General features: G+C 39.8%; 1 protein-coding gene across 2 annotated transcripts in view; it reads right to left on the reverse strand.

Moving 5' to 3' along the window:
- The window catches only part of nt5dc1 (5'-nucleotidase domain containing 1), a 78,025-nt gene that overhangs the window by 24,463 nt on the left and 36,627 nt on the right, over positions 1-16,935 (reverse strand). For both annotated transcript variants that reach the window (XM_062043468.1, XM_062043467.1), the window contains exons 8-9: positions 7,032-7,129; positions 2,301-2,422 (exon numbers count right to left, since the gene is read on the reverse strand). In XM_062043468.1, the coding sequence (XP_061899452.1) occupies positions 2,301-2,422; positions 7,032-7,129 (220 nt within the window). The remainder of the gene's footprint in view (positions 1-2,300; positions 2,423-7,031; positions 7,130-16,935) is intronic.

The raw sequence follows: 16,935 nt of genomic DNA on the forward strand, positions 1-16,935 counted from the left end.
GATTGGCAGACCGGGGTGGTGGTTCCTCTCTTTAAGAAGGGGAACTGGAGGGTATGTTTACACTATTGTGGGATCACACTCCTCAGCCTTCCCGATAAGGTCTATGCAGGTGTACTGGAGAGGAGGCTACGCCGGATAGTCGAACCTCGGATCCAGGAGGAACAGTGTGGTTTTCGTCCTGGTCATGGAACGGTAGATCAGCGCTATACTGTCGGCAGGGTCCTTGAGGCTGCATGGGAGTTTGCCCAGCCATTCTACATGTGCTTTGTGGACTTGGAGAAGGCATTCGACCTGGAAGTCCTGTGGGGAGTGCTCAGAGAGTATGGGGTATTCGGACTGTCGGATTGTGGTGGTCCGCTCCCTGTATGATCAGTGTCAGAGCTTGGTCCGCATTGCCGGCAGTAAGTCGGACCCGTTTTCAGTGAGGGTTGGACTACGCCAAGGCTGCCCTTTGTCACCGATTCTGTTCATAACTTTTAATGGACAGAATTTCTAGGCGCAGTCAGGGCGTTGAGGGGATCCGGTTTGGTGGCTGCAGGATTAGGTCTCTGCTTTTTGCAGATGATGTGGTCCTGATGGCTTCAACTGGCCAGGATCTTCAGCTCTCACTGGATCGGTTCGCAGCCGAGTGTGAAGCGACTGGGATGAGAATCAGCACCTCCAAGTCCGAGTCCATGGTTCTCGCCCGGGAAAGGGTGGAGTGCCATCTCCAAATTTGGGAGGAGATCTTGCCCCAAGTGGAGGAGTTCAAGTACCTAGGAGTCTTGCTCACGAGTGGGGGGAGAGTGGATTGTGAGATTGACAGGCGGATCGGAGCGGCGTCTTCTGTAATGTGGACGCTGTATCGATCCGTTGTGGTGAAGAAGGAGCTGAGCCGGAAGGCAAAGCTCTCAATTTACCGGTCGATCTACGTTCCCATCCTCACCTATGGTCATGAACTTTGGGTTATGACCGAAAGGACAAGATAACAGGTACAAGCGGCCAAAATGAATTTCCTCCGCCAGGTGGCCGGTCTCTCCCTTAAAGATAGGGTGAGAAGCTCTGTCATCCAGGAGGAGCTCAGAGTAAAGCCGCTGCTCCTCCACATCGAGAGGAGCCAGATGAGGTGGTTCGGGCATCTGCTCAGGATGCCACCCGAATGCCTCCCTAGGGAGGTGTTTGGGGCACGTCCGACCGGCAGGAGGCCAAGGGGAAGACCCAGGACACGTTGGGAAGACCATGTCTCCCGCCTGGCTGGGAACACCTCGGGAGGAGCTGGACGAAGTGGCTGGGGAGAGGGAAGTCTGGGCTTCTCTGCTTAGGCTGCTTCCCCCGCGACACAACCTCGGATAAGCGGAAGAAAATTGATGGATGGATGGATATTATCATGTATTCCAAAAATATTTTTTGTTAAAATAAAGAAATACTGTACCCAAATATCTGCTTGACTTATGATTTCAAAACAAATTATCAATCAAATTGTAGACTGTAAAATTGACAATAGATTTTACGGTTAAATTCCACCGACTGAGTTTTTTTTACCGTAAAATCAACTTTGGTACCGTTTTTTCCATATACATTAAGACACTCATACATTAAAAAACAAACAAAAAAAACATTAAAACAAGATTTTACAGTAAAAAAAAACAACCTGGCAGCTCTGTTGCTTGAATTTTACCGCTAAAAACAATGGTATTGTTTTTCCATTCCATTTATTAAATTTTTTTATATGCTGTAAAAAAACCCACTGCTTTTACTGTAAAATTCTGGTGACTGAGCTGCCAGTTTTCAAAGAAAAATTTTAATATTTTTTTTTGCAGCTTATGTAAAAAAATATATTGTTAATGTATTATATATATACATGTATATTCATATATTACTCACTGTTAAAAGCGGCCCTCTGAGGGCAACCATAACTGTGATGTGGCCCTCAATGAAAACAAGTTTGACACCCCTGCTCTAATGGTTTATCATGGTGATAAATGATTACAACAACACTTTCTACATACCCTACTTTAGTATGTTGAAAATATAAAACGCAGATATGTTTTCACATGACTGGTTCTATACATTAAAAGGATGTGCAGAGAAAAAAAGAAAATTATTAGTTTTACTTTCCATCAAGGTTTGGAGCAAACTTGGCAACCATGCTAAGTGACACATGCTTGCTATTTATCACAGTAGTGAGAATCAAACAAAGATCCATCATTTCACCTTTTGCCAAAAAACAATGTTGAGGTAAACCTCTAAGTGAGAGTCAGGTTTTCTGCACATCAATGCTCATTGGCCAGACTATGTACTATGCAAGGTGGTGTGAATACCTTGGGTTCCATTTTTCCTGTCATGGTCTTAAGCAGTTCATGAAGGTGGATCCAGTTGCCTTGCGAGTACCAACCAGGTTTTTCCAATGATGGCAGATCATCAGTCTCTTCCACATTATTCACTGTGAGAGACAAAATAAATAATGAAACAAATCCATATGAAATAATACATCAAGAGCAAAGTACTGTAAATGAGTTGGAATGCACCTACAACGCCTAATTATACTTGACCATTTATCAACATATATGACATTGTTATGCAATTATGTGGAGGGACAAAAATATATTTTTTAAGAACGATACCATCGGAAGTGTTTCAGTGAGTTGAAATCAATTCAGCTACTTATTAGCAAAATAAAAAATCAACCAGTTCAACAGTGAAATAAATACCGGATACTAACCACTGCAGGTAAAGTTTCCTAATTTCCTGTTATTTCTTGTAAGGGATAGTATAGTATAGTAAGTGTATATGAATACAAACAAGTAAACAACTATTAACAGCCAATACATTCCCATCTTATTTGAATAAAGTGCAACCGACATTTTAGGTTGAATTAACAAGAGGAAACATTTTCGGCAATTTTCAATAAAACTACAGTAACCAACATTTTAACAGTAGTTTTACCTGCTAAATAAAGATCCCAAGAAATGGTTTTCTTGTGGTGTGCTTGAAGCGCATCGAGAGAATGCCAAGAGAGTGCAAAGCAGTAATCAGAGCAACGGGTGGCTACTTTGAAGAAACTAGAATATTAAACATGTTTTCAGTTTTTTCACCTTTTTTGTTAAGTACATAACTCCACATGTGTTCATTCATAGTTTTGATGCCTTCAGTGACAATCTACAATGTAAATAGTCATGAAAATAAAAAAAACGCATTGAATGAGAAAGTGTTTCCAAACTTTTGGCCTGTACTGTACGTGTATCCTTTCAAATGCAATAAACTTGTATTTCATTGTACCTGAAATGTAAACTTTTAAATCTTCAAGTTAAATAAAACAAGCAAATAATAACAATAACACATACTTTGTCTGTTAGCATAACAAAGTATATTTTATTGTTGAATAAAAAATAATAAAAATCAATCAAATACATTAGGAGGGTGTTGGGAGCACCTCAAATGTACACAACTAAAAAAATAAAAAATAAAATGGCTAAATAAAGTATTAACAAAGTTGCACTTCAATATTGAACATGTAGACAGAGGAAGAGTTGTACATTACTTAACGAACATTCAAGTTACAACCTTTTTGAACAAAATTTATGGGGCGGCATGGCGTAGTGGGTAGAGCGCCCGTGTCAGAAACCTGAGGGTTGCAGGTTCGCTCCCCGCCTCTTACCATGCCGTTGTGTCCTTGGGCAGGACACTTCACCCTTGCCCCCGGTGCCACTCACACCGGTGAATGAATGATGAATGAATGATAGGTGGTGGTCGGAGGGGCCGTAGGCGCAAATTGGCAGCCACGCTTCCGTCAGTCTACCCCACGGCAGCTGTGGCTACGAAAGTAGCTTACCACCACCAGGTGTGAATGAATGATGGGTTTTTAACATGTAAAGCGACTTTGGGTAATTAGAAAAGCGCTATATAAATCCCAGGTATTATTATTAAAAGTGCAGAGTAACAATATAAACCCCACGATATAAGCAGATGTATTAATAGGTTATATACTGTATATAAAAAACCCTTAAGTCTGGCAGATTCCGAGTGAGGAATACTGACATGAAACCATGACAAATATCTGTCAAACATTTGCGGCAACTATTAAAAATACTAGTTTTTAAGAGTATTAAATGGCAGCATGTCTTTGGCAATGTATTTAACAACACATTTTGTGTCTTGTTTGCACTCACCTTGTACACTAAACGTGAAATGGGATTGTACTGTCTGGTGGTTGTGTTTTAAAGGGGAACTGCACTTTTTTTTTATGTTGCCTATTGTTCATAATCATTATGAGAAACATGGCAATGAATGTTACTTTTTTTTTTTTAATGCATTCTAAATATTAAATAAATGCGATCAGAAGTCTGCTTACAATGGAGCCTATGGGAGCCGTTCAATTCTGCCGATAGAACCCCTAAAAAAACATCCAAACACCTCCATTAAGGTTTTATATACATTATGTAAGTATATTTGTAATGTATTAACGGGCACATTTATATTAACATTTATTATTTTGATAATTTTAAGCATACGCGCCACATTAATTTCAAAAACGCATCATGACGTTTGCTTTTTTTGTTTTCTTCATCACTGATTTCTGCTCACTGCAGACTTTATGAGAGCCAACAAACATAATAAAACATCACTTACTGTATAAGGTCTTCTTTCATTAGGATGCCAACTGCTAGGATATTCATATATTCCCATTTAGGTGAAAATATTTTCATAATCCTCGCCAAGAAACGGGTTAGAGGGATGGGGACCTAGCTCTTATTGTGTCTTTCTCGCCAGTTCCAGTTCCTTAATAGCTATCAAAGTGTCCCAACTTGTCGAATTATATCCTCAGCCATCAATTATCCAGGTGAGAGGCATGATTTATGATCTACAATAAACTTCCAAGGAGCAGGGAAGCAAGGAAACAACAGACCAATCGAGGATGTAAACATAGGCACACACAGTAGTGATCACATCACTACTATAAACAATTCGTCTGCGTTAGCGCCTATAATAACGATATCACTAATACTTGGTTAATATTCAAATCACGAAGTGTAAATGGAGTATTGTTGGCACTTTTTCAATGGTTATTTATCGGATTTTATGGACAGAATAGAAAACCCCTAATTGGCTGACTTTTATTTACACTTACTTAATATTTACAATGCATCTTTTTTTATCCATCCGCCATCATGTCTTTCATAATGATTGTACTCACGTGAAAGATTCCTTAAGGGACGCACGCTCTGGGAGACACATTACATTGGCAGATTCATGCAGGAGGTGTGTGGGTGATTTTCAAGAGGGTGGTGGTGCGTGTCTTGCCAGAACACCAGCTCGAATTTGAGAGCAAGCTGTAACAAGTGTGTCGCCTAGAAGCTGCTTGTAAGATACAATTCCTCACCTCCATGGCAGAAAATTAACTCAGTTTCTTCCAAGTATCACTAGAGGACAACAGCATGCCAACACAGGCACGCACAGACAAACCGAGCAGGACGACACAAGAATCGAAAGCGCCAATGTAAAAAAGGTGTGATCAATCCAAATGTTGAAGCTATCAATACTGTACCTATAATGGTATTAGTGTATAAACAATACTAAAGTAATTAGACTGAAATTAATATATCAATATTATTACAAAAACTTTCTTGGGTTGTGTTTATTACCGTTTACAAAGTCAAAGTAAGTCTCTGGATACAGGAAGGCTTTGAGGGCAAACCCCAAATGATTTAAATGGGAGCTAATATTAATTTTTTACTTTTGTTTAGTTACTGTGCACTAACCACTTTATTTTGTGAAACAATCGTATGTAACATTCAATATCACAATAATATTATATCTGTATATATATCTGTATACACATCTGTATATATACATATATATACACACATATATATATATATATATATATATATATATATAAATATATATATATATATATATGTATATATATATATATATATATATATATATATATATATATATATATATATATATATATACACACAAATACATACACACAAATAAAGCTAAACAAAAAAACAATATATGTTGTAAAACTAAAAATACCTGTCAATATAATGCAGTTCAGCTCATATGCAGCCTGAGGGATTGAAGGTCAATTCAATGTTGGTTTTCAGCCTTGTCGCTTACGGGCAGTGATTTCTCCAGATTCTCTGAACCTTTTGAAGATATTATGGACCGTAGATGGTGAAATCCCTAAATTTCTTGCAAGAGCTCGTTGAGAAATGTTGTTCTTAAACTGTTGGACAATTTGCTACCATGAATTGATTTACGTGGACCCCGACTTAAACAAGTTGAAAAACTTACTCGGGTGTTACCATTTAGTGGTCAATTGTACGGAATATGTACTGTACTGTGCAATCTACTAATAAAAGTGTCAATCAATCAAACAAAACATGATCTGATTTAGAACAATACTAGAACATTTTACATTTTAAAAGATAAAACTACAAAAATGGGACCCATTACCTCCCTGCTTGGCACTCAGCATCAAGGGTTGGAATTGGGGGTTAACAGGGGGTGAACAAGGGGATGGGTCAAATGCAGAGGACAAATTTCACCACACCTAGTGTGTGTGTGACAATCATGGGTACTTTAACTTTAACTTAACTTAAAACGACGTTGTCGACTATTCTCAACAAATTTTAATGGTTTTTGTTGACTGCATCAATAAATTGTTGCACCCCTTCTAGTTACTGTAATTTTAAACACAAGTTGTATTTCACAATATATTGTTTTTCTTGAGAAGAATTAGGTGCGTCCTTAAGAATCGTGGAGATTAAATGTACTTCAAATTTGAATGTGTCAGGGACGCGTACCTAGCAACATCATTGCATATGCATACTGAAACGACACTGAAAGGCCACTCTTGAGCTCATGTATTTTAACTCATCAATATCAGTAACCTTGTTTGATCCTCATTGTCAGGCAGGCTTATTATGCTTATTATTTGAGTTGTAATTTTGTGGTGTAAATTTGCTTTGTATTGAGAAGTGAGTTTGACTGTACGAAAAAGTGAACGAAGCACAGAATTTAAAGGCAAACGTTTTCACCTAGATTCTTGAAAGACCTCTGTTGCGGTTTTAAGGAGAAGAAACCAGGCTTGAGGGAATTTGTGATGATGACATCGAAAAGATCCTCAAAGTCCTTCCTGCAACAAGAGAAGAACAAGAATACAGTAGCTGAAGACTGTTGCACAAGGCACTTTATGGCCTGATGGTCCACCAAAATCATATTTGTTGACCACATGGAGATGCTCCAAAACTGATTAATTTATCCACATTTATCCAGGCATGTGGAGGCAATGCTGAAACCATAAGAAAAATGTTTTATTACTGTGGCCAAAGTCCACCCTAATATTAAGACATTGTACACTTTTGATCTCACACCATGTCTCAACAAACAGATATTTTCAATAATGCATATTTTCCTCATTCAAGCTCCATCTACAACGTTAAAAACATCTCTGTATACATATATACAGGATATATACATTCACCGGCTGTCATGTGTATATTGAAAAATCAGAAAGTCGTAAAAAGAAACCACAGCATTCATAAATACGAGTGAGCTATTATATATGTGATGACGACGGAGTTGTAGTGCACATTATCTTTAAAATCAGTGCTCACACGGAGCGCAGGAGACAACTTAAATATTTGCACTCATGTCGTAGTTCCTGGGCAAGATATACAATGTCAGCAATTAATACCAATAAGTAAAAAAGGACATATTCGTAGCATTAAAGGCCTACTTGTTAGTAGTTGGTAGAGTGGCCGTGTCAGCAATCGGAGTGTTGCTGGTTACTGGGGTTCAATCCCCACCTTCAACCTTCCTAGTCACGTCCGTTGTGTCCTTGGGCAAGACACTTCAACCTTGCTCCTGATGGCTGCTGGTTAGCGCCTTGCATGGCAGCTCCCGCCATCAGTGTGTGAATGTGTGTGTGTGAATGGGTGAATGTGGAAATACTGTCAAAGCGCTTTGAGTACCTTAAAGGTAGAAAAGCGCTATACAAGTATAAACAATTTATCATTTATCATTATCATTACTGAAATGAAATGTTTTTATTTAAACGGGGATAGCAGATCCATTCTATGTGTCATACTTGATCATTTCGCGATATTGCCATATTTTTGCTGAAAGGATTTAGTATAGAACAACGACGATAAAGTTTGCAACTTTTGGTCGCTGATAAAAAAAAAGCCTTGCCTATACCGGAAGTAGCGTGCTGCACAGGAGGAAGGATTCCTCACAATTCCCCGTTGTTTACAATGGAGCAAGAGAGATTCGGACCGAGAAAGCGACGATTACCCCATTAATTTGAGCGAGGATGAAAGATTTGTGGATGAGGAACGTTAGAGTGAAGAACTAGAGAGGCAGTGCAGGGTGTATCTTTTTTCGCTCTGACCGTAACTTAGGTACAAGGTCTCATTGGATTCCACACACTCTCCTTTTTCTATTGTGGATCCCGGATTTGTATTTTAAACCACCTCGGATACTATATCCTCTTGAAAATGAGAGTCGAGAACGCTAAATGGACATTCACAGTGACTTTTATCTCCACGACAATACATCAGCGAAGCTCTTTAGCTACTGAGCTAACGTGATAGCATCTGGCTCCAATGCAGATACAAACTAAATAAATAAATCCCTGACTGGAAGGATAGACAGAAGATCAACAATACCATTAAACCATGGACATGTAACTACACTGTTAATAATTCTCAGCCTGGCAAAGCTTAACAATGCTGTTGCTAACGACGCTGAAGCTAACTTAGCAACCGGACCTCACAGAGCTATGATAAAAACATTAGCGCTCCACCTACGCAAGCCAGCCCTCATCTGCTGATCAACACCCGTGCTCACCTGCGTTCCAGCGATCGACGGCGCGACGAAGGACTTCACCCGATCACAGATGTCTGCTATCCAAGTAAGTCCTCTTTGTTGTGTTGCTACAGCCAGCCGCGAATACACCGATCCCACCAACAACTTTCTTCTTTGCAATCTCCATTGTTCATTAAACAAATTGCAAAAGATTCACCAACACAGATGTCCAGAATACTGTGGAATTTTTCGATGAAAACAGAGCAGTTTGTATGGTGAGACATTGGGTACGAATACTTCCGTTGCCGTCGTGACGTCACACGCGTACGTCATCATACATAGACGTTTCCAACCGGAAGTTTGCCGGGAAATTTAAAATTGCACTTTATAAGTTAACCCGGCCGTATTGGCATGTGTTGCAATGTGAAGATTTCATCATTGATATATAAACTATCAGACTGCGTGGTCGGTAGTAGTGGGTTTCAGTAGGCCTTTAAAGTTAATATAGAAATTACAGATTAATGCAAATATTAAATCAGAAGAAGTGTCGTTCTATGCAGTGCATGCCTACATACGATGATGATATGATGAGGGCGGTATAGCTCGGTTAGTAGAGTGGCCGTGGCAGCAACTTTAGGGTTCCAGGTTCGATCCCCGCTTCTGCCAACCTATTCACTTGTTGTTGTGTCCTTGGGCAAGACACTTTACCCACCTGCTCCCAGTGCCACCAACACTGGTTTTAATGTAACTTAGATATTGGGTTTCACAATGTAAAGCGCTTTGAGTCACTAGAGAAAAGCGCTATATAAATATAATTCACTTCAATTCACTTCACTGATACCATGAGATCTAAACAGCTCTATAAGTAGTTTTGATTGGATTTGAGCCAGTTTTTGGGGTGAGTTTTAAAGTTGTACATGTGGGATGCTCTGACTGGATGTTATTTCAGATATTCCAGCCCCTGACTGAGAGGACTGACTGTGCAAAGGTGGTATGTCTCAGAGGAGTCGCCTCGATTCTCTCTGGTCTTTCTACAAAGTTACAACCAGATATAGTCTATTATTGAAAAAATACTCCAGTTATTATTCGTTAAAACACAAAAAAACATCATGTGTACGTTTTTTTTTTTAGTGTTTAAGAGAAAACATGATTGTGTGAGCAAATCTTAGAGTTGGTTCAAGTCCGCTGTAAGAATGTGGCCAGCTTCTGGTGTGTTCTTTGTGTTCTAAATTAGTTTGAGTATAAATTACCGCATCATTGGCGTGCATTCGGACATGAATATTTTTATACGTCAAAAAATCATAAATATACTGTAGACCGAGAAAATGACCGGCCTAAGTGTGGAACCTTGCAGGAACCCTATAGGGCATTTGATGTAAGCAGAATTTGACACTGTTGATCGTAACACAATACAGTCTGTTATTGAGATACAATTCCACACTGGAGCCTGTTCAGAAGCGTTAATATATTGTTTTTAGTTCATAGAATTATATGGTCAAAGTAAAATTCAATTTTAATATCTATAAAAAATTGTTCCGACAGAGCTGCTCTTATGTTAGAAGTTCTTGGTTTTTACTGAAAGAAGACACTGTGAGCAGTTTCAGTTGAATGATGGGAACAAAATCCAAATTTCATGGGACACTTTTGTAGATAAAAGTACATTTCTGATGAGGTGCATGAAACAACTTATACAAACTTTGATTAAAAAAATATACAATATATATTAAATGCAGAGGCAACAATTCACCAAATGGTTCTTTGCAAAACAAAAAACCAGTGAAGTTGGCACGTTGTGTAAATCGTAAATAAAAACAGAATACAATGATTTGCAAATCCTTTTCAACATAAATATTAAATTGAATAGACTGCAAAGACAAGATATTTAATGTTCAAACTGAGAAACTTAATTTTTTGCAAATAATCATTAACTTAGAATTTTATGGCAGCAACACATTGCAAAAAAGTTGGCACAGGGGCATTTTTACCACTGTGTTACATGGCCTTTCCTTTTAACAACACTCAGTAAACGTTTGGGAACTGAGGAGACCAATTTTTTAAGCTTTTCAGGTGGAATTCTTTCCCATTCTTGCTTGATGTACAGCTTCAGTCTGGGTTCTCCGTTGTGGTATTTTATGCTTAATATTGCGCCACACATTTTCAATGGGAGACAGGTCTGGACTACAGGCAGGCCAGTCTAGTACCCGCACTCTTTTACTATGAAGCCACGCTGTTGTAACACGTGCAGAATGTGGCTCGGCATGGTCTTGCTGAAATAAGCAGGGTCGTCCATGAAAAAGACGTTGCTTGGATGGCAACATATGTTGCTCCAAAACCTGTATGTACATTTCAGCATTAATGGCACCTTCACAGATGTGTAAGTTACCCATGCCTTGGGCACTAATACACCCCCATACCATCACAGATGCTGGCTTTTGAACTTTATGCCTATAACAGTCCGAAAGGTTCTTTTCATCTTTGGTCCGGAGGACACAACGTACACAGTTTCCAAAAACAATTTGGAAATGTGGACTCGTCAGACCACAGAACACTTTTACAATTGGCAATCAGTCAATTTTACAATCAGTCCATCTTAGATGAGCTCGGGAGCAGCGAAGCCGGGGGCGTTTCTGGGTGTTGTTGATAAATGGCTTTCACTTTTCATAGTAGAGTTTTAACTTGCACTTACAGATGTAGCGATGAACTGTAGTTACTGAAAGTGGTTTTCTGAAGTGTTCTTGAGCCCATGTGGTGATATCCTTTACACACTGATGTCGCTTTTTGATGCTGTACTGCCTGAGGGATCGAAACTCACGGGCATTTATTGTTGGTTTCGGCCTCGCCACTTACATGCAGTGATTTCTCCAGATTCTCTGAACCTTTTGACGATATTACAGACCATAGATGGTGAAATCCCCTCGTTGAGAAATGTTGTTCTTAAAGTGTTGGACAATTTGCTCACGCATTTTTCACAAAGTGGTGGCCCTCGCCCCATCCTTGTTTGTGAATGACTGAGGATTTCATGGAAGCTGCCTTTATACCCAATCATGGTACCCACCTGTTCACCCGTGGGATGTTCCAAATAAGTGTTTGATGAGCATTCCTCAACTTTCTCAGTCTTTTTTGCCACTTGTGCCAGCTTTTTTGAAACATGTTGCAGGCATCAAATTCCAAATGAGCTAATATTTGCAAAAAATAAAGTTCTCCAGTTCGAATGTTAAGTACCTTGTCTTTGCAGTCTAGTCAATTGAATATAAGTTGAAAAGGATTTGCAAATCATTGTATTGTGTTTTTATTTACGAATTACACAACGTGCCAACTTCACTGGTTTTGGGTTTTGTATAATAGTTTCTAACTCACAATTGTTATTTTTCTTTTGTTTAATGGTATGTTTATTAATATTGTTCCAAATGGTTTTGCTATTCCCTTTGTCATTTTTAAAGATTTTTTATTTTTTTTAGTTTTACGTTATTTATAGATTAAACTGAGTTCTGAGTGGAATAATTGCCAAAATCGAAGTAGTAGGTTCAATTAATTGTGATTTTTTATTTTTGCCAAAATTGGCCAGCCCTATGATTTCATAATCATTGGGTTTAGCAGTGCACTGTTGACATGGACGGTGTATCCCTGCTGCTGCTGCTGGATACTGCTGCCTCCAAGTCGCTGCTAAATGAATCAACAGTCATAAAGCTCTTTCCATGACAATCAATTAAAGCAGGAGAAGAGGAGCTGTGCGGATATGGACACACTAAAATTGGCATGGAGGGCACTGCCACCTTCTCTGTGCGCTGTGGCTCCAGAGCCCTACCAGCATTCACCTTCCAAGTGTCTCGACACGGTGCTAATATGCTGGGCTTTGACATCTTCTGCGCGCTGAGCTTCTCCATTACAGACACTACAGGCTCCACCAAACTGACTTGTGTCCACGCCCTCGCTGGGCCACGTCACGGCTTTTAACCACCAGCCGCGCATCAACCCACCCGTGTGTCATGTCATTCAAACTCTGCTGCGTCTGCCCTTCGCTTTGCATGATGACATCACGACGGACCTGCAGAAGCTGCTGGATGCGGGCGTCATCGAGTGAGTTAACGCCTCACTGTGGATCTCTAACCTGGTGGTGGCAAGAAAAAAAATTGACGACCTCCGGCAGGCAAACAGAGCAGTCATCACCGTCAAATACCCTCTTCCCACATCAGAGGAGCTGTTTGCCAAGTTCCACGGCTCTTCTTCAAACTGGACTTCCCCTACACCAAGACAGCCGCAAGCTTTTGTGACTCATACGGGCGTGTTCCACTACACTGCCTCTCCAAGGTACTTCAGGTTCTTGCATGCAGCAACCTTACCTTGAACAGTGAAAAGTGTGTATTTTCTTGCCATCCAGTTTGTGGTGTTTCGCCTGACTGCTGCCGGTCTGAGCCCCCTTCACTCAAATGTCCATGCTGTCCTGAGCCTTCCTCTCCTGCACTACTCTCATCATTCCTGGGCATGACCGCCTTCTACCTGCGCTTCCTTCACCGCTATTCTGACACCACCACACAACCTAGTGCCCTCCTCAGACAGGATGCGCCCTGGAACTGGACACTCGCATACTAAGCTGCTGTCCGCCAGCTGCAGTCACAGCTCACCTTTTACCCCATGCTTGCCCACTTTGATTTACTGTGTTTAAGGATGGATATCGAATTCAGTACTTTTATAGGCACCAACCGAATTCCATCGTTTGACCGTTTGACTTTACAATTCACTTAAAGTCAAACGGTGCCATGTTTCAATAACTTTATTGCACGTGCACGCTTCTGGTTGCGCTTCTCTACTGGCTATTGTTCTAGTGACTTGTGCTGCTGCTGTTTCCTATACCATTTTGTGCTGTTTTCAAGTGTTATCTAAGTGGATTATTTTATTCTGTGTTGTGCGAATAATAATTTTGTGTTGGACTGACTACCGTGGCAAATCTTGGACAAGAACTGACACGGACATCCTATTTACGAGCGACAACGAAGCTGTCACTGTTACTCCAAAACCACACAGCTTTCCCCCTGTTGATGGGAGCATCCCCACTGACTGATCTGTCCGATGAGATAAGTGTTGGTCTGAGGTCCACCTCAGAGGCAGTGGACCAGCACCCCACTGATGGCGACTGGGGTTGCCCTGATGCACAGTTGCCTGAGCCACCTGACCCAGGTATGCAGGCCCTGACAGGATGGGATCCTGTCAGGGCCTGCTAAGAGCCTCTCGACTTGGGAGGACTATGATACTGTTGGTCCCAGGCAAGCAAAATTACACTGCAGCCATTGGAAACCTTGCACAAACAATTGCTCAAAATCCTTGATCGAAAACCACAACACCACCATCACTGTTTAGTTCTTCAAAAATATAGTGTTAAATTTTGCTAACATTCAAAGATTAGCATCAATACGAATGGCCCATCGAATCCTAAATAACACTGCACCAGCGCCACTTAGGCACTTTGTCCAGTTTACATCTGCTGTGACAACTAGAAACACACAAGCCTCCACCAGGGGGCAGTGTAGCGTACCTAGATGTAAAACCTCTTTTGCACAATCAGCCTTTTCATATAAAGCTATATAGGAATGGAACCACCTCACAACAAACTTGAAAAGTCTAACAGATTATTCTTCATTCACAATTGAACTTAAAAAGTGGCTTTGGAGCAATCAAAGTTGCTCACACGGTCACTGAGGTGGGCACTATGTTTGTCATGTCAGCTTAATGTGTATTATATTTATGCATGAGAACATTTTGTTGTAAGCTGTGAGGTGTGTGTTAAAATCATGGTTGTTTTTATAAATGATGACAGATGTGAACAAGAGCATGTATTGTCTATGTGTGATGATGTGTGGTTGTAATGTATACAGCAGAGGTGTGGACTCGAGTCACATGACTTGGACTCGAGTCAGACTCGAGTCATGAATTTGATGACTTTAGACTCGACTTGACAAAATGTAAAGAGACTTGCAACTCGACTTGGACTTTAACATCAATGACTTGTGACTTCACTTGGACTTGAGCCTTTTGACTTGACATGACTTGCTACTTTCCCCAAAACCTAAAGTTTAAAAAGTTATTTGGGAGCGCTCCGTAGCTTTCATTTTGTACGTGTCCGTCTATCAGCGTGTGTGCTGCGTGTCAGCGTGTGTGCTCGCAGTACAACAGCCAATCAAATTAGATCTACATTGTTTTCATCACACAGCATTCAGCCAATCAAATTGCAGGACAACCAATGAACAAGAGTTGTCAAACAACGCGCCAGTGAGAAAGATTTATACCAAAGTTGGTTTCGTTCGGGTATAAAAACTACGACTTGGTCAACAAAAAACGAATTGCCGTATGCAAATCACGCAGTTGGAATATTACAGACGGAGACGCAACAACTTCCAACTTCGTTCGACATTTGAAGTTGCACAAAGAAGGGTAAGTTTTTAATGTAAGATAACGTTTATTGGCTAAGTAACGTGACTTTTATTTGCTATGTAGTTAAATCAGTGAGGCTGCAAACTCACTGCTAACGTTATAACCATAGACATCTTATAAGGGTACGCAGCATGGAGCGCTACTGCCTACTGGCGCAAACGAGACGCGGGGCCGCCATCTTGGAGTGGTGATCCGCTCCACTCAGTGCAATTCATTTGGCAGGAGCAATGAACTGTCAGCACATTTAATTCATCTTACCTCACTGAATACCACTGATTTTCACACGCTTTTTTGTCATACGTGTAGCTATGATAAAGGACCAAAGTTTTATTATTCATAGTTTGCTTAACAGTAATAGAATATTCTTATATGCTATAAGTGACCAGATCAAAACTGGGAATATAATCCCAGAGAAGGGGGAAAAAACTATTTTTAAGTTGAAGAGACTATATGATGAGGTTATATATACATGCTACATAAACAATGTATGAATACATTAGATATCTATATATCTTATAGACTGTATCTCTGTTGCTGCAGCAGCAGAGAGTTTATTCTGTCGTGACACTTTGTATTGATATTTTCTATTACATTCTTCCCTTAAATGATCATGTTTACAGTGATTGTTTTATATGTATTTTTGATATATGTCGCTTTGGATAAAAGTGTCTGCCAAATACTTAAACATATATAAACACCTGAAAGTCTTTATATCAGCTAAAACCACCAATCTGTTTCACTGGATTCAGAATAAAACCAAATGCTGTCTTACCCAACAATGTTAGTATTTGAATATTGTTACTTGAAGACTTATTCCAGCCTACAATTATACTGTTAAGAAAGTATTGTCTTATATTTTGCAAAAAATGAGAATGCATCATAATCAGTGGCGGCTGGTGAATTTTGTTTTAGGTGGGGCTGAAAGTTTGCAAACCAAACCCCTGTAGGGGTGTCATCCTCCCCCAGAAGATTTATTTGTGATTTTCACATACAAATATTGAAGATCTTTGCTCCTTCTCAACTCTGTGCTAATATTATTTTCATCAAATACAACCAATAGTACGTTAATGTTAAATCTTACTTGTGAAAAGTAATCCCCTGATTCCTATTTTCAACAGTCCGCTCATTTGAGCAGGAAAACGCTGAACACCATCTTTGTTTTCTACCTGTCAACTGTCAGTTTAGCATCTTTGTTTTCTACCTGTCAACTGTCAGTTTAGGCTCCTCATCACCACTTCAAGATGCAATTTGCTCGCGTCACAGCAACCAATATTGCGTCTACTTATAAGATGTCTATGGTTATAACATCATTTCAAACACAGCAATATGTTGCGTCCACTGCAGTTTGCTACCTTATTCATACTTTTTGTCAAGTGATTTTTTTAAGCAGGGTTGCATGAGGTACCTACACATAACGTTACGTCAGTCAATGTATCACACACAGTAACATAACGTTAGTCAATGTATCACACACAGTAACGTAACGTTAGACGGCGGTCAGCAGCACCGCGTATTTTAGCCACCTACAAAAAGACAAACATAGTCAAATAAAGGTCAGTTAAAATGTATACTATATTAAGAATATGTGTACATATTGCATAGGGCCCTGACATGTAAAAAGTACAACTCTGTTCATTGTTATGTTCATGTATTTGTTATGTTTTTCATGTGTACGCACACATCAACACACATACAGTATGAGATGAG

Source organism: Entelurus aequoreus, linkage group LG04 (genome assembly GCF_033978785.1).
Source record: "Entelurus aequoreus isolate RoL-2023_Sb linkage group LG04, RoL_Eaeq_v1.1, whole genome shotgun sequence".
In the NCBI taxonomy this organism is placed as follows: domain Eukaryota; kingdom Metazoa; phylum Chordata; class Actinopteri; order Syngnathiformes; family Syngnathidae; genus Entelurus; species Entelurus aequoreus.